Here is an 18651-nt window from a genome sequence, read left to right on the forward strand (position 1 = left end):
AGACTGGGTACCTGTGTGCAAAAGGTCACACCACATTGATGTCTTGTGGATGTTGAAGGAACTCTACTGCTGCGAGTGGCAAAGCAACCTGCTATGTAGGACAGTGGACAGCCTGCACACACCCTGACAGAGGTGCCAAGCAGCCCAATTAGTGCAAGGACAAGCAGGCAGAGTAGGGGGTATACAGCTGACATACCAGAGTGCAGTAACAATGAGAACTGTGAGCAAGCAATCACACCCGTCAGCACTTCAGTGCAAGTACAACAGCTTGGAGAGCTCATAGCATCTCATCAACACCAGTGAGAGCTATGAGCTCCCTGCAGTAGAGCCCTGTTTACTCTCACAGTGGAAGACAATCAAAGCCACCAGAAAGACTTAAACTGTAGGAAATGATCATACAGCATGAAATAAAGAAATACATTTGATTGAACTGCTTCAAAATGTACAACTTAACGTAATTCAAGTTGCAGGTTTTTGTTTATTAAAAAAGGAGATGTTATGGATGTTAGACTGCAGGTCTGCGCCACCTTGTGGCTTGGTATACCACACTGTTACTTCATGTACCTTTGACCTCAGTTGTGCATTATGTGTTCAACATGGCTCTGATTCACTAACAACTTGTAGTTGTCTTTATTTCTACATCAGAAACAAACAAGTCAAATCCCTAGATTTAACCATGGCAAGATTTACGTAAATGTTAACAAAAACTTTATTAAAAGTTTAGAAATGTGTACTTTCAGATATCATTTATAAATTTGAAAATTCTTATTACAAATTCAACATTTAAAATCAATGACAATTAAATCTGGAAAAAAAAAATTGTCTTTAAATCTTTTTTTTTTTTACACTGGCCAGTCAACATTTAGCTGACATGTTAAATCTGGTAATCTAAAAAAAAAAAATTGTGAAAAAATACATGGAACTAACAGATATTTTAAATATTGTTTACTTTCAGCACCTAAGTACTTGGATACATTAAATCTTTGTCGTTAGCAATTCAATCTGAGGGAAAATCTTTTCTTTTTTTTTAAAAAATAAATATTGTTTCCATGCTAAATATGGAGCTAACTAACATGCAAATGAGTCCCAGCATATTTAAGCATTTGACGTTGGCATTCTAAGCTCTATGATTTAATTGAACACATTTCTTGATGGAACATTTTCCTAAGCCTTCTGGAGTTGAAACTATAAAAATATATGTAAGGATTGCAGTACTGGCCCTTGGAGATCAGTGTTGTGCATGTATCCATCCATCTCTGTGGCTCTATATATATATATATACATATATATATATATATATATATATATATATATATATATATATATATATATATATATATATATATATATATATATTGTGAACGATCACGCCACTCACGGGTTTGTGCCCCTTTAAAATTACGACCCAGAAACACAGAAATTGATTTTTACAGCGCGGTTGCGCTATTTTTAATAAACACAAAACAAAACCTAACTCCGTTTTGGAGTACTTACTACACAGGTTATTCCCTGACTAACTTGCAGGACGGCTAAGCCGTTTACCTGACACCACGGAACACAAACCAAAACCACACAGGTTTAACACAGCACGTACTTCTTTTATGACTGCTCGGAAGCAGAGCACCTCTCTTCTGCTTCCTTCTACTCAGCAGCCTTGAGCAGACTGACTACTCCTCTTGAATACCCTGCACCTGGTCCCAATTCTCAATTACTGCCCAGGTGCAGGGGATAATTAAATAATAAAACAGTTAAATTAAACAACACAACAGGTGCCTTTTTTTTCTTTTCAGGGAGGCTTTAACCTCCTCCCTGCTGTCTCACATTCCCGCTGCCTTACACTATATATATATATATATATATATATATATATATATATATATATATATATATATATATATATATATGCATATTGTAGCGATCCTGGTTCCCGCAGGCAGGCGCATCACACAGGGCGAGGCAATCCACACACAGGCGGAGGGCGGGCGTGAACCCGGGATCTCTCGCACTTAAGCATAGCGCTGATACTGCTGTACAAAAGAGCCGGCTCCTTTGCAAGGAGCCTACATCGGGCTTATGTCTTTGTGTGTGATTACGTCACCTACCAGCCCTGCTTTTGCCTTCCCCCGTGCACGCTACAATATGAACACACAGGCTGATGACCTGCTACTCAATGCTTAGAGCCTTTTGGTTGCCATTTGAATAATACAGTTATTATGTTACTACCGATCAGCAGTGTCTCCAGTTAAGTAAAGTAATACTGAGTTGTGGTACTGTGACAGGGTGACGTTGTGGTGACGTCAGGCCAGAAGCAGGAACAGAAAAACTATACTGCAGTACTGCAGAGAAAAGACGCTGCGCGCTGTTTATTTCAATAATACAAAAATAAAATAAATATTTTAACAAAAATAAACTATGCTCACAGGTTAAACAGGTTAAACAAAACAGTCACGAACACAAAAATAACCCAGTCCGGCTGGGCAATTGCCTTCACGGACCCAATGAGGTAAGTTTAGTTTTGTTTTGTTTTGTTTTGTTTTGTTTTGGTTGCTCTCGTTCTCCTACGTTCCTCCTCCGAACTCTCCCCTTCTGAGCCGAGAGTGGGTCTTTTATATTCGTGGCTTAATTACCTTATTAAGGCTCCAACCACATTCCCACGAGCAGGCCCACCGAGAGGGCGGTGAGGATGGGGAAATTTTTTTTTTTTATATATATAAAATATTTTAAAACAACTAGCCCTGCTCAAGACCCTTTGCGTTCCCACCACCACATTAAAAAGAAAAACTCCAGTACTGCACACCGAGCCGATGTGCTTCTGTTGTGTAATGATTGTGTTTCCAGGCGCTGTCAAACAACTCTCGGCGGCCCTTCCCACGAGAGTTCTAGGGAAGGGGTTTTAACCCCATCCCCACGACTACATATTACAAGACCGGCTCTTTCGCTGGTCTCAAACAGTAAATAATAATAGGACGGTGCTAGACCGCCCGCACATAAACACAATAATAAGGATTAGGACGGACGGCTTTGTCCGCCCGCATACAAATATTATTATAAAAATAATAATAATAATAATAATAATAATAATAATAATAATAATAATAATAATAATAATAATACAAAACATACAAATAATAATACAGGGGCGGGGTGTACCCCGTCACAGGTACATACTTCACATAACGAGCCTTATCAAAGTTTACTGCTGTGCACTGTGATAAAATAATGGAATTATTCCATCATTCTTCCATTCACTATGTAGATTTTGCATGCAGTTTTTGAAAGAAACATGTATTTTCATTTAAAAAATGATATTGGTGTTAAATCAATATACTGATTTTAAAATCATTAGCCAGGTTTTTAAATCTGAAATAAAAAAAAAAAAGCGGTAAAGATGTTAGATGAATAGAGTAAACTGATTCTTAATAAAAGCAAATGCTGTTTACTATCAATAATAATAATTGTTATTGCTTATGCAGCTTATTCTCGTAGTTTCCCTCCAACCAAGGGTCTTGTATCTTATTGGTATCTTTATGATACTAATATGTTTTTATTTCTAGAAAACATGCATACTGTATATTTCATTTTTATATCCACACGCACTACATCACAGAACAAAACTGATATATCTAGCTTTTAAAATCTACCACCTCCGAATAAAATATTACTATGCTACACACAGAACACTGTAATTAATGGAGTTAAGCCCAGGTGAGCTACAGTATAGGGGTAGCTTACTCCAAGTAGTTTCATCTGAACAATGGGAATGTGCCACTCAAGCTTTGTTGGTTGAAAATACTAGGTAACAAAGCAACCCCCTGCAGGCTTCCTTAGGGCTGTGAAACACAAACTTTGTTCCAAAGACAATTGGCCTAGTATAGTTAAACAGCAATCACTGTGGGTTACAGCTTAATGTTGCCTCCTGGGTGTCAGTGTGATTTTCCATTCAGCTTGTGGTCCCCTAGCAACAGAGAAACCTTTACAATTGTTTCATGAAGTCTTTCTATTAAAAGGAACAGTATACTCATGCTAGCTCAAATACAAAGTTAAATGTAACCTAATGGCATTATCAAAACTGTTCCTTAACTTGTTTAATTGGCTGGTTACTGAAAAGTTACTGGTAGTAACCGGGTACCGAATATCTATCTATCTATCTATCTATCTATCTATCTATCTATCTATCTATCTATCTATCTATCTGTCTATATAAACAAACTTTCAAACTTGACTTTATATAATTGTTTCCTTTTTTTACTAACACTTTATTTTAATGCTTATGATTTCAGTAAATCCAGTTTGGTATGATCTACAATTGGTATGAACTATAATGTCCTGAGTCATTCATATTGAATTAACAAAGTACATATTAATAAAGACATGTTACAAACTTACCTTAACCCAAAACAATATTCTCAAAGGAGTAGTGGGTTTAGTTGGATATTTACATTTTTGTTTGTGCTGGATAACATTATTCAATATGATGCAATCTCAGCCTCACAAGGAAAGGAGATTAATTTGTTTGTTTGTTTTTTTGTTTGTTTGTTTTTATGCTTGAAACACTTGGGTTTGTGTTACAAAAGTACTTTGTGTTGAATTTTCACAAGTTGCTTTAAGTAGGATGGGGAATGAATAGAAATGAAAAAAAGTCCAGTGTTATTGTCCATTTAACGGCTGAGCAAATCCTTGTGTCCTAGCAACAACTGTTTCTGTGTATGCTTTTATAGATGGGTCACAAAAAGAGGAACACGGAAAAGAACTGGCACTGTAAGTGTCCAGCTGTAGACCATAGTTCAATAGTTTGCTTGTATAACTGGTTATGAAGCTTTTGGAACAAACTTCATATGTGTATGGTATGTTTGAGTGGCTTTTTGCTGCACAGTTTCAATTTCTGCTCCCTAAAAAACAACCAAGGTTAAATAAACTGTATATGAGCAGCCAGAACTCGACTGATTCAACAAGACAAGTTTGCAATGTGTTTAAACGGTTGTGGAGTTAAAAGTGCCTGTTACTCAGTGACTGCCTCCAGTTCCTTCAGGGAAGTTGGGAGTGGAAGTCTGCTGTGATTTTTGTTCTCCAGAGTCTTGTTTTGTTTAGACTATTCCTTGTTAATAATCAGCCACTTGCTCAGCAGTTGATATGGATATGGTTGCACCTGCCCTTCCAGCATCTGCTATCAAATACAGAATACAGTACATGTCAGGGAAGTAATCTGCATAATACATTAATCAGTTGTCCGGTGGACAGCCCATTCACACATAATGTATTCTACAGATAGTACTGTAGGGTTTTTTCCAATTGCTTGCCAACTTGTTTGTGTATTTATATTTCATTTTCAGCTTTTCTCCAGTGCTACAATTTATCAATTAATTAAAAAAAAAAAATACATACAGTAATAAATACATTTACCCGAAAAGGATAAATTATAAGAATTCCAGTTAGTTTAAAATAATGTACTGTATGTCTTTCATTTTAGAAAGCAATTATGCACATTTTTACAATGTATCTAGTGATAGGTTCTTGCTGGGACAATGCTATCATATTGTGTTGCTATAGAACTGTAGCCTACATTTTATTTTCATTAAAGTCTGGTGATTTGAATAACATGTCATACTTTATTTAAGTAACAATGACAACAGGCCTTTTTAGCTATTGTTGACAAAGGTGTGTGGATTATATTGATAAACTACTTGTGTGTGGTTCATGCATATGTGAATTTTTTATTTGCTGAAATTGCGGTCCTAACCCAATTTAATAATACCTGTATTGATTTTAATCATATATACAGCTATATAAGTTAGATAATAGCTGTAGCAGGTTTAACTGAAATGTTTAGCTGGACAGAGATCAAGTTGCACTGGGGTTTCCATGGCAGCAAGTGTTGACAGAGGGGAGTGAGAAAAAACAGTCCTCTGTTCAATCATTGTGTGAACTGAGGCTAAAGAGAGAGCACTGAGCATTTACGAACTGTGGTGAACTGTTGAAGGATAATAACAAGAAAACTGGATAAGTGACACATCTCTTTAAATGTAAGACATGATAAGGTAGGTTTAGAAAATGTGAAAGAAAGGCAAATTGACTTTTCAAATTGAGATAGTTGCTCAAACTTGGACAGTGAAATGTCACCTAATGTTAGTTCTCTAACAATACATATCCTGGAATAACAAATTTGCTTTTTTCTTTTACTGAACACATAATGTTTTATTGTGACATATACAAATTGCTGTCCCTTTTTATTTGTTTTACCATAATAATGTGATTAAAAATGTGTGTTTTCTGTGCTGGTTTGTGATTGTTTTTTGTTTTATATGAAGTATGGGTTTGTCTATGAAATAAATTATGTTAACATTAAATAATCCCTTACAAAAGTTGGCATCAGCAAAAGCACAGCAAAGTGTAATAAAGCACAATGAAAGCTTGGTAAAGCATCAGTGAGCATTGTAAAGCTCAGAGAGGTATGGGAAAGCATATTTAAAAACTTGGCAAACCATGGTAAACTATAACTGCATAGTATGCAAATTTACCACAGTAAACATTTATAAGGGATAGCAAATACAAATAGTATTTGTTTGTTTATTCAATTGACTTATCATTCATATACAAGAGCAACTGTAATATGTTATCCAGACAAACCTATTAAGGGCTATAGCATTATTGCTGGCATAGAAACACATTATTTGAATAAACATAACCATGCCAATCTGTAAGGCTTTGTATCTGTATTTAAGCGACTGGTGACTTGGCACAAAGGGGTAAGCAAGAAGCATAAAATGTCAAGTTTGTATATTTATTTTATGTTACTTTTAAATCATTGCATGCTATGAGAAATAGATACAATTGAAAACATTTAATAATGTAAAGAAAATAGACATTGTTGCTGTGGGTTACAATCTGGAATGTACTGAAAGACTGGGTGCATGCTTTCCAATGAGGAATTTATACAAAATGTTAAACACTAAATCATGAAATATGAGAAACTAAAGAAACGTTGTCTAGTAGGAGATAAATATGTTTCTTTAGCTTTGTTCAAAATGTCATGGCTGCCAGCAGACCAAATGTTGCCTTCATCTAAATTATAATTTTGATAATGGAGTAATTTGAGCTTTTGCTTCTGTGCTGTTCCAGATGTCTGAGAGTGAGAAGGTAGAGACTGGGAAAGATGAGTTGTCCTCTCCCCCTGAAGAAAGCATTGAGGCTGGGGAGAAAGAGCTGAGCAAAAGCCCCTCACCAAATCCTGACAGTGATGCCCTCTCTCCACCACTTATTACAATGCACAATGGTAAGTAACAGAGACAATTGGCAAGTGACTTGCATAAAGATTAATAAGAACAGTATTTCTGAGTCACACAAGAGCTATATCTACAGGGGATGATGGTTTCCGGTATTCAGAGCCTGGTGACATGAAAATGGCAGTAAAAGTTTAATGCTTATTTAATTTTTTTTAAAGCTTTTTGATGCTTCCCCTTTAAACAAAACCCAGCTGAGCATGTAATAGCAGATCCTTGTCAGATAAACACATGTTCACTTGTTCGCACATCTTGAACAAAATTAGTTGGTCTAGAAATGTTTTGAAATATTTACCCAGGTGATGTCAAAAGGTAATTATAATACCCAAATCACTAGTATTCTGTCGTGAAGACAACTCAAGTATATTGGCATGCAGTCTTTTGTTAACAGTCCTGAGAAAAGTCAGGAAAAATGGATTACAATAAATCACACAACAGTATTGGTGTTTGGAGGCTAATTGTAAAAATACAAATACAAAATGTTTTTATTTAATTTTTATTTTAACTATATTTTTTTATTGTCCACCATGTAAACCATTTTTTTTGCAATAGTAGTACAAACAGTGTTTAGTTAATAGTAACAAAATAACACATGCCATTACAGACCCAGTGAAAGGGCGCAGGCGTGTTGGTGATTTCAAACCCAAGAACACAGGACAAGCTGCTGCTTCAGCAGTGTTGTCTCCAACAGCAACTACACCGGTAATTAAACTTTTTCTTTATATAATTTACATCACAGAAGATATATAGCACATATTATATTCAGTATTGCAGCAGTTCTATTTTAACATGTTTTAAATATATATTTATAACATATTTGGACAATATTTTTATACATATATTTTTTTTACATTACCTTGTGCAAAACTTTTAGGTTTACATTTATTTAGTTTGTTGCAGATATACTGTAGAACATAAATGTTTGCTGTGGTGATATTATCATGGAATTTTGTAAGTGCTCTTGCACATGACGCTGATACTCCCCTAGGGTTTCCCGTTGCTCGTTATTATAGAGCAATAACCATGCAGAAGCTTGTACCCAATCTATATTGCCTTCAGATTATATCCAAATTTAGCAGGACAGGGTGGTGATTGCAGCGTTTTTTGTTTGAAAATCGAACCTGCTTTTATTTTTTTTTTTGCAGTGGATTTAGCTTTTTTTCTCAGCGATCAAGTATGAAAGTTAGTATTCAAATCCATAGGTAAATTTTTTTACCATATGAAATGCAGCAAATAAATACTATAGTGTGAGTAGCCCTTTACTCAATTTTTCAGTTCAGTTGTTTTGTGATAATGTTTTTATACATGTATATTGAATTTCAGACACCTGGTAAAAAGACTACGCTGCTGTCCAATGAGGTCAGGAAAGAGATGGCTAAACAAGCCAAGGCTACCAAGGATGAGCGCCGAGCCCAACTGGACTCCCGACACAAGTACCTCATATCCAAACTGGCAGACGGGATTGGTCTTGGGGAAACCGAGGTGGAGGACAGTATCGTTTCGGATGACAAGGTACAAAACATTCAAAATATAAGATCTACAAATATTGGATCTACAAATATATATTTTTTACAGCCTCTATACTATACAAATTTGCGAATTGTGCCAGATAATGTTAATAATTATGTCCATGAAAAAGTATTTTAAACATTATCTGTATAGATGAGAACCGATATCACAAGCATGGCATTCTGAGTAGCTGATTTTGCTAGTTCTAAGATCGTAATATTGACCAAGAAAGGTTGAAACTACATTTTCTAAAAGTAAGTGCAAACACTCAAGAGTTTCTTCCTTGTTAACCTCTTGGATGAGGAAACTTGAGAAGTAAAAAAAAGAATAAAGCAAGTGGATGCATTTTGTCTGCTACACCTGAGACTATTGGTGAGTGCTTTATTGATCAGTTAGTAATTAAAAATAAATAAATACATTTGTTTGGTTGTGCTGTGTTTGTAACTGTTCATGATGGATATGTGTGTGTGTGTGTGTGTGGGGGGGGGTGTGGGGGGGTCGTGCGGTGTCGATTGTTGGTGTTGCCGTAGGTGAGTGGGTGTGCTGGTTTTACGGCAGTGAGATACGATGCTGGAGTTAGAAAACACACAATAAAGTGTCCTGTTAGTTTACTGTAACAAGTTGTTGGAGTCGTTTGTTTTTACAATACAACAACATAATTAATATATACAGACGTGCTCAAATTTGTTGGTACCCTTACAGCTCATTGAAATAATGCTTCATCCCTCCTGAAAAGTGATGAAATTAAAAGCTATTTTATCATGTATACTTGCATGCCTTTGGTATGTCATAGAATAAAGCAAAGAAGCTGTGAAAAGAGATGAACTATTGCTTATTCTACAAAGATATTCTAAAATGGCCTGGACACATTTGTTGGTACCCCTTAGAAAAGATAATAAATAATTGGATTATAGTGATATTTCAAACTAATTAGTTTCTTTAATTAGTATCTCACATGTCTCCAATCTTGTAATCAGTCATTCAGCCTATTTAAATGGAGAAAAGTAGTCACTGTGCTGTTTGGTATCATTGTGTGCACCACACTGAACATGGACCAGAGAAAGCAAAGGAGAGAGTTGTCTGAGGAGATCAGAAAGACAATAATAGACAAGCATGGTAAAGGTTAAAGGCTACAAGACCATCTCCAAGCAGCTTGATGTTCCTGTGACAACAGTTGCAAATATTATTAAGAAGTTTAAGGTCCATGGAACTGTAGCCAACCTCCCTGGGCGTGGCCGCAAGAGGAAAATCGATCCCAGATTGAACAGAAGGATAGTGCGAATGGTAGAAAAAGAACCAAGGATAACTGCCAAAGAGATACAAGCTGATCTCCAAGGTGAAGGTACGTCAGTTTCTGATCGCACCATCCGTCGCTTTTTGAGCGAAAGTGGGCTCCATGGAAGAAGACCCAGGAGGACTCCACTTTTGACAGAAAAACATAAAAAAGCCAGACTGGAATTTGCTAAAATGCATATTGACAAGCCACAATCCTTCTGGGAGAATGTCCTTTGGACAGATGAGTCAAAACTGGAGCTTTTTGGCAAGTCACATCAGCTCTATGTTCACAGACGAAAAAATGAAGCTTTCAAAGAAAAGAACACCATACCTATAGTGAAACATGGAGGAGGCTCGGTTATGTTTTGGGGCTGCTTTGCTGCACCTGGCACAGGGTGCCTTGAATCTGTGCAGGGCACAATGAAATCTCAAGACTATCAAGGCATTCTGGAGCGAAACGTACTGCCCAGTGTCAGAAAGCTCTGTCTCAGTCGCAGGTCATGGGTCCTCCAACAGGACAATGACCCAAAACATACAGCTAAAAGCACCCCAAGAATGGATAAGAACAAAACATTGGACTATTCTGAAGTGGCCTTCTATGAGTCCTGATCTGAATCCTATCGAACATCTATGGAAAGAGCTGAAACTTGCAGTCTGGAGAAGGCACCCATCAAACCTGAGACAGCTGGAGCAGTTTGCTCAGGAAGAGTGGGCCAAACTACCTGTTAACAGGTGCAGAAGTCTCATTGAGAGCTACAGAAAACGTTTGATTGCAGTGATTGCCTCTAAAGGTTGTGCAACAAAATATTAGGTTAGCGGTCCCATCATTTTTGTCCATGCCATTTTCATTTGTTTTATTATTTACAATATTATGTTGAATAAAAAATCAAAAGCAAAGTCTGATTTCTATTAAATATGGAATAAACAATGGTGGATGCCAATTACTTTTGTCAGTTTCAAGTTATTTTAGAGAAAATTGTGCATTCTTTGTTTTTTGTGGAGGGGTACCAACAAATTTGAGCATGTCTGTATATATATATTGGACCCTTGATATAAACTAGGTTTGATAGAAATAAAGTCCTGGATTACTTACTTTCCTTTTTTTCTAGTTTAATATGATTGAAGAATTCTTTGCACCAAATGGAACAAAAAAGCTGCTCTTTTTCTATCAAGAAGTCACCCAGGTAATTTTTTTATTATCTTTTAGTCTTGACAGTGATGTTGTTGTTCAGCAATTTATGATTGTGAAAGGAAGTTATGGGTATCCACTGACAGAAGGGAGAGATGCAGGAAAGCTAACATTTTAGTGCCACACTGGCACCCAAGATTTATTTACAAGGATGCAATTGCAGCAATGGTGATGGTAAATGGTAGCAGCAATGTAACTTCTGAGACGAGGTCAAGCAGAGAAAAACATGGGACTGTACCAGTGACGGAGTGCATGGGAGCATCTATACAAAATGGAGTGTAAACAAAGTAAATACAAAATGGCAAAATAAAACGCAGTGGGAAAACACAGCTACAAAATACAAGTTGCCTATAGTCGGTGTAGCACTGCACTGCAGGTCCCGCTGTAGGAATGTACATCAACACCCCCTCTGTATACTTTCCGTGGAATTCGAAATCCTCTAACTAGACAGTATGCTAAGTCACACTGCCCCCAGTTGAACACACAATGCCGGCGTAGTTAGCAATACTTATGATGCTTGTTTCACAGCAGTTTCCGTCACATAGACCATTATGCTGTGGCTCAGGGAGGTGCGGGCAGGGGTATCGGCGACTCTCTTTTATATTGAGATGTCGCTGTGATACACCCACTGGCTGGTCAGGGATCCGCAACTGGCCAATCCACGGCTCTCATTCTCTGTCAACAAATATAGCCAGAAGCATGTCCCTGCACAGTATCTGGCTCTTTCCTGCAAATGTACACAGGCGCCCGCGAAGCCAGTGATTTAACATTGTCCCTGTTACAATGATGATTAGAATTTTCAATGGTATAGCATGAGACCCAATAAAGTTGAAAGGTCAGAGTCTCAGTTCCTGTCAAATGGCATGTAACAGGCCTGTCATGTTCAAGTAAAACAATAGTGGCTCCCTTTTTTCCATCTGTTGTAGACTGTAGGATTCTTATTAATTGTGTCCTGCCATGAACTTGTTCATAACCTAACCCTATATGCACACACCATATTCTCTATTAGTCACAATGTTTTAATAACAAGTAAGCATCTCAATTCTACAACTTACAGTGCCCATTTCTACTGTCTGTAATAGATCCTTCTATCCTTCTATACCACCTTTAGTTCTTCTTGTGTAGATGTTTATAAAAATAATTTTTCTAACCAAGTTGCTAGTACGCACATCACAAAGTCTGAACAACAAAGCGTGGTAAAACAAAGGATCAGAGATGCATGTCTTAAATCAACACAAAACCTGTAAAGCACCAGTATCACATAATGAGAACAAAAGGGTGACAGAAACCTTACCTCTCCACAGTATCAGTCATCACCTACATAGATTTACAGTAAACCCACAATATAAAAGCATTTACATACTACAGACATATATTATACATACAGTGCTCTCTCGCTATAACACAGGTCTCGGGGAACACACAATATGAGCGTTGTAACCGAAGAGCGTTATAAACGGGGGAGGGGGGCTGGGGCCGCGGGACACATAACAACACACATCTGACTAAAATACAAAATAAAATCACTCCCTCTATAATGCACATATAGTGAAGCAAAAATGTAACTGAATTAACCATGCATAAAGCACCATGTAATCAACACTACAGGTAAAAAAAAAAAAAAAGGTAACACTCCAGTTTTTAAACTATAAATAGACTGGCTAAACGGCGGTCAGGAGTTCAGTTTGAAGCGACAGACAAGCAAAGCAAGTGCGAGAAGGAGAGCGGGTCTGGCGAGGGGAAGAGGGAATGGGCTCTCCCCAGGTTCGGCTGCCGGAGCGGAGCTGAAGCGTCTCGTCTGCCAGAGAAAGCTGCAGCTCCTTTCGCAGCAAAAAAGTGTATACATTAGGGCAGATATTCACGTAATAGGCCTAATATTTATTAAGTTATAAAACAAATGCTGAATAAGATGTCTGTGTTATAAAGTGCCAGCACAGCTTTTCTTCCGTTCAGATACTGTATCAAAAGGGAGAGACAGAAACAGAAGTTAGACTGAGAAGCTGTTTGAACAACATTCAATAAAATTATTTACTGTAGAAATACTGCATGAATCACTAGTGTAGAGAATTGGGGGACATGCTGTAGGAGCGTTGTATGTGAGGCGCGTTACAGCCTAGAGCCTTATAGCGAGGGAGCACTGTACTTCCAAGCTACAACAACAACAACACCATTGTACATGTATAGCACATTTCAAGACCAAGTCCTTTGAAAGCACTGAACCCATTTTAGCAGAGCAAATATGATTAAAAACAATTACTACGTAGTCACACAATAAAAGGATATTTATGGCAGGGTCTAACCATCTCTTTCCTTGCTTTGTTTGACAGTGTTTAATATCTCTCCCAAGTTGTTATATAAAACTTGCAAACTGATAACTAAACACAAGATGCTTTGTAATATTAATGTAACATAATTCTTTGGGTTTTAAAATAGTCTTTAGTTTCTGGTTGCTAGGGATTAGTGGAGAATCACTCTCTATACCCTTTATCAAAATATTGTATTTTAATATTCAATTAATTGATTCCTTTATTAGCTAAGTCAGTTAAATATTTTAATTACACATTTTGTGTCTACGTAGTCCATTTAGATACTACATACTTATCTTTGGATTTACACTCTAAGAGCTGTGGTAAATGCATAATAGTCATGCATTCCTGGCATATATCATTCATTAAGGCACACCCCTGAACCTCAGAGAATTTATTTTGTTGAGTAAAAGGGATGAGACAAGATGTTTTTTTGCACATTAATACCAAACTGTCATTTTTCAGTGTCAATAATACTGTTTTTTCAACATTTCCTTTAACTTCTCAGCGGAAACAAAGCAGTCCTTCATGCCTTGATAACTCTAGTACATATGCCACTGCATCCCAACCTCAAAAGAAACTTTTCATTACCAGCGGATCTGCTGAGGTATGCTCACAACAGGTCTACCCTGCTCTCCTTAGATTGAAACAGTTAATTATTAGGATTGTCAAAGTTTTGATTCCTAGCAAGTGGTTGCTAAGGAAAGAATGCTTATAATACCAAGCTCAAAATCCTGTAAGTAATGTAAATTGGAGTAATAGAGTGTTTTTTTCTGAATAGTTAGGAACATTTTATTAATCAATTTCTTGGTTACCAGAATGCTTTTTAGATTTAAAAACATGACAAAGGTAAATAACAACTATTGTTTATTCATTCACTTTGTACATTGTTCAGTTTCCAAAAATGTCTAAAACATGGTAGTTATTCTAAATTCATGACTAATGTTACAGATTATATACTATATATACCTTTCAATGTTGTATTCTTTGTTTTACAGGGTTTGTTTGGAATGTGTTTATTTTTTCTCAGAACCATAGACAAAAACATAACTACAGCAAATGTCTCCCAGGTTAGTTGTTTGATCTTGAAAAGCCTTTGGAAAAAATCAAATGGAAAACCTTGTTTGAACCTAAAGCAGTGAGATTAAGAAAGTAAGTGCTGCAGAGGATTTGGTCTGGACCAGAAGATTTTCTCCTAGCTGTCATTTTTTAGGAGCCGACAGGAAAATTCTCATGCCAGCATCAGCATCAGCAGCTGCTGGTAACCCCCTTCTGAACAATTTTTTGCACAGCTTATCGAATCTCTTATTATATTCAAAGTGAAATAGAAAATTGAAGCCTAGCCTATAACTTTAGTCTTTTGTTAATTATAAATGTGTCATTATTTGATTCTGGAGGTTTGGAATGGATGGTTTGGAGTCTGTGCCCTGAAGATTTTGGACATTTTGCAACCGTGGCCCAAAGTGTGGATTGGTGTTCCAGAATTCTGTGCAAATGTACAGTAGTAATGTTGCAATATTGGCACAAGTGGTACTCTAGCATCTTTATTGTAGTACATGTGTAAAGATTAAGGCAACTTCCTCTTAGATTATTTAGATTTCAGATAATTTCTACAAATATATAAATTGTTACGTTGACTGTTTTCTTGCAGGAGGTGAATTTTGGTATGCTTGAATGTTCTGGTGGGAACCTTCTTCACAGTCTGGAGAATTTGCTCTCTCAAATCATGGTGCCTGCACTCAAGTCACAAGAGGTACTCAATCATAAACGATAAAACATCCAAAAAGCCCATTATATGCAGTTGTAGTCAAAAGTTTACATACCCCAATGGACATTTATAATTTCTAGAAATTTCTAAAAAACAAAGAATTTTAGGAAAAATCTTTTGAAGCAAAAATTTTGCTTTTGTGGATGACGAAAAAAAAAAGAAATAGATGCCTACAATTATTTATTTCAGCAATTTTTTTGCAAAACTCAAAAAATGCTAATTCAGAAGTATTCATACCCTTTGATGCTATGATAGTATTGTCTACAAGGTGATAGACATTTCAATATGATAATGCAGAACCTAATTCTAGAAAAGTCTAGAAAATGCTGGATTGTAGGTGAACATTCAGAGAGAATATAAAAGGGTTAGGCATAGGATGATTGCTGTCATTACCAATAAGTCAATATGGGAAAAAGTAAAGAGCTGTATTGTCATAAAGCTGGAGAAGGATACAAGAAGATTTCCAAGCATTTGAGTATCCCAGTTTCATGGTACTGTCACAACGCTCCCTCGGTCTGGAAGAAAGAAGGTTCTTTCACCAAGAACAAGTAGAAGAATTGTGAGGAAGGCTAATAACAATATGAGATTGACTGACAAAGATATTCAAAGTGAATTGGCTGCAAGTAGGACTGGGGTTTCCTTTTCAACCATAAGTCGAGTATTGCATGGTGAAGGTCTCAATGGTCACAGGCCAAGGAAAAAGCCACTCTTAGTAAAACGTCACAAGGACAATCGCTTAAAGTTTGCAAAACAGCATTTGAATGATGGATATAAGTTCTGGTTAAAGGTTTTGTGGAGTGATGAAACAAAAATCGAGCTATTTGGTCACGCTGGTAGTCGTTATGTTTGATGAAAGTATGGTGAGGCATACAAAGAAAAGAACACCATATCTACGGTCAAGCATGGAGGTGGTAATATCCTTTTATGGGGCTGTTTTTCCTCTAATGGCACAGGAAATTTAGTTCCAATACATGGTAAAATGGATTCCATAGCATACCAAAAGATATTGGCCAATCATCTGAATTCCTCCGCTACAAAACTTGGTTCAAAACGTAACTGGATGTTCCAACACAACAACGATCCAAAGCACACATCAAAATCTACTTCAGAATGGTTAAAGAAGAATAAAACCAATAAAATCAATAAAATCATGAATACTTTTAAATTAGCATTTTTGGAGTTGCAAAAACATTGCTGAAATAAATAATTGTAGGCATCTATTTCTTGTAACTTTTTTCCTCATACACAAAAGCAAAACTTTTGCTACAAAAGATTTTTCCTATAATTATTTGTTTCTGAGAAATTTCTAGAAATTATAAATTTCCATTGGGGTATGTAAACTTTTGACTATAACTGTGTGTGTGTGTGTGTGTGTGTATATATATATATAGATAGAATAGATTCACTATATAGCATTTTCTAACGTAAACATTATATTTCCCAATTTCACATACAGTAATTTCCATACAATGTGTTTACTTTGGCCTTTCTATAATAAGAAAGTGGGGATTGAAACATTGGGGATACATTCTGTCTACAGTTCCTACCTTCCTTTAGTACTTTTTTGCTACTGCTTTGATCACTGTAGAGTTCAATTTGATTTGTTGAAAGTCTTATTAAGGACAATTTATTTATCTTTCTGATTTGTCTCCTGTAAGGTGCTAGTCAATGAAAGATGTAATAAGTCATGTTCATTGTCTTACCTTCACCCCATATAGAGGAGCCCTCTCGTCCATGTTGCTCTGCAAGTATTATTAAGGGTAAAAGTAATAATAAATAATAATAATTAAAAAGGATGGAGGACCTCTGTTTTTTCTAAGTTTAAAATGTCAAATTCAAATGTTACCTGACCTCTGCAACCCACTCAAGATTAGCAGGCAACCTACAATCAAAATGTCATGACAATTGCTTTATTTCACCAACTACATCTAAGCGCCAGATGTTACCATGCTACCTTGGAGGGAAAGGGCCTAGCCTAGGAAGTCTCTGCCTGGTTTGTCAGGCACCTGACCAGTAGGTGTCAATCGTGATTAAGCAAACTAACCTCAGCTGAGTCAAGAGAAAATTGATTTCCTTAAGCTTATGGACTTAATCTTTAACAGTTTAAAAATGTAATCTATTGACCCCTTTTCTTTCTAGTTGAAATACTTTTTTCAGATGTTTGTTTTAATCATCCTCTTCCATGTTATCTCAACTCACAGAACTGGGGAGCTGTGAAGGATGGTCTTAAGAATGTTCAGATACAGGAGTTCCTCAGTTCCGTGGATAAGTTTGTCAGCAGTCTGTCCTCAGCAAGGCAGAACATGGAGGGCAGATTCGAGCTTCAGACAGTGGATATGGGGTATAATCTTGACAACCTGCTAAATCCTTCCGATTACATGATAGCAGGTATTACAACAATGTTTCTACCACTAAACTAAAGATCAGGGGCACTTCTCAAGATCAGAGGCACCATTTCAGATTTCAATGGGAGGGGCAACCTTAATAATATAAAGGTTAAATGTTCAGCTTTTTAATAATAATAATAATAATAATAATAATAATAATAATAATAATAATAATAATAATAGTAATAATAGTAATAATAATACTAAAGAAAAATGCTTTGCAAGAAGATGCATTTATACCATAAGGACAGATGGAACTGTACATATTAATGGAACAAATAATGTGTGTGAAAACATGGATTGCAATTTTTGACAAAATGCGGCTGGTGACTATGATATTATGTTAATCTTTCAAACTATGCGTGATACAATCAGGAACTGGAGATCTTACTTTGTTCCATACATGGCCGTGGAATTTAATGGAACAAAGTAAGATCTCCAGTTTCTGAAAGTAGATTTTTATTCAGGAGCAGCACTCTTACAATTGCTTGCTTATTTTAATGAAGCCAATAACACATTTAAATGTAATCAATTCCCAAAATGAAACTAACAGAATATTCTTTATTAATTATTGCCACATGGAGTTTACACCTGCTACGAAACTTTCACCAACTACAGAACCTCACCATTAAAACTGTACCATTCAGCTAACACAATATACAGTAATTATCATACCTACAGACATTCTGGTTAATTATGAATGCAAAAGATAATTATTACAAAAAGTAAATCTGAGGTGAAACTTTATAATAATGATTTGCAGAAATGTTTTCCTTATATTCTCGAGTGGAAAGTTTTCTCACCAGACTTACAGTAGATCGATGGAATAAAATGGTGTAACAAAGAAAACGCTTTATTAATGGGTTACTGTCTCTATTTGACGCAAACTTGACGATGACATTGTCCAAAGGGCAACTCCTTTGGTTTAAAAATAAAATCG

At 36.3% G+C, this 18651-nt stretch overlaps 1 protein-coding gene across 2 annotated transcripts in view; it reads left to right on the forward strand.

The window, feature by feature from the left end:
* The first annotated feature begins 5924 nt into the window (after positions 1–5924).
* The window catches only part of dnah5l (dynein, axonemal, heavy chain 5 like), a 278602-nt gene continuing 265875 nt past the window's right edge, over positions 5925–18651 (forward strand). Inside the window, exons 1-9 of one of the 2 annotated variants that reach the window (XM_033992608.3) lie at positions 5925–6035; positions 7117–7270; positions 7882–7979; positions 8601–8789; positions 11171–11245; positions 14065–14163; positions 14555–14626; positions 15208–15309; positions 17526–17712. In XM_033992608.3, coding sequence (XP_033848499.1) covers positions 7117–7270; positions 7882–7979; positions 8601–8789; positions 11171–11245; positions 14065–14163; positions 14555–14626; positions 15208–15309; positions 17526–17712 — 976 coding nt within the window. In that variant the 5' untranslated portion in view covers positions 5925–6035. The remainder of the gene's footprint in view (positions 6036–7116; positions 7271–7881; positions 7980–8600; positions 8790–11170; positions 11246–14064; positions 14164–14554; positions 14627–15207; positions 15310–17525; positions 17713–18651) is intronic. The other variant, XM_033992607.3, reaches the window with a different exon arrangement.

Source organism: Acipenser ruthenus, chromosome 3 (genome assembly GCF_902713425.1).
Source record: "Acipenser ruthenus chromosome 3, fAciRut3.2 maternal haplotype, whole genome shotgun sequence".
Taxonomy (NCBI): Eukaryota; Metazoa; Chordata; class Actinopteri; order Acipenseriformes; family Acipenseridae; genus Acipenser; species Acipenser ruthenus.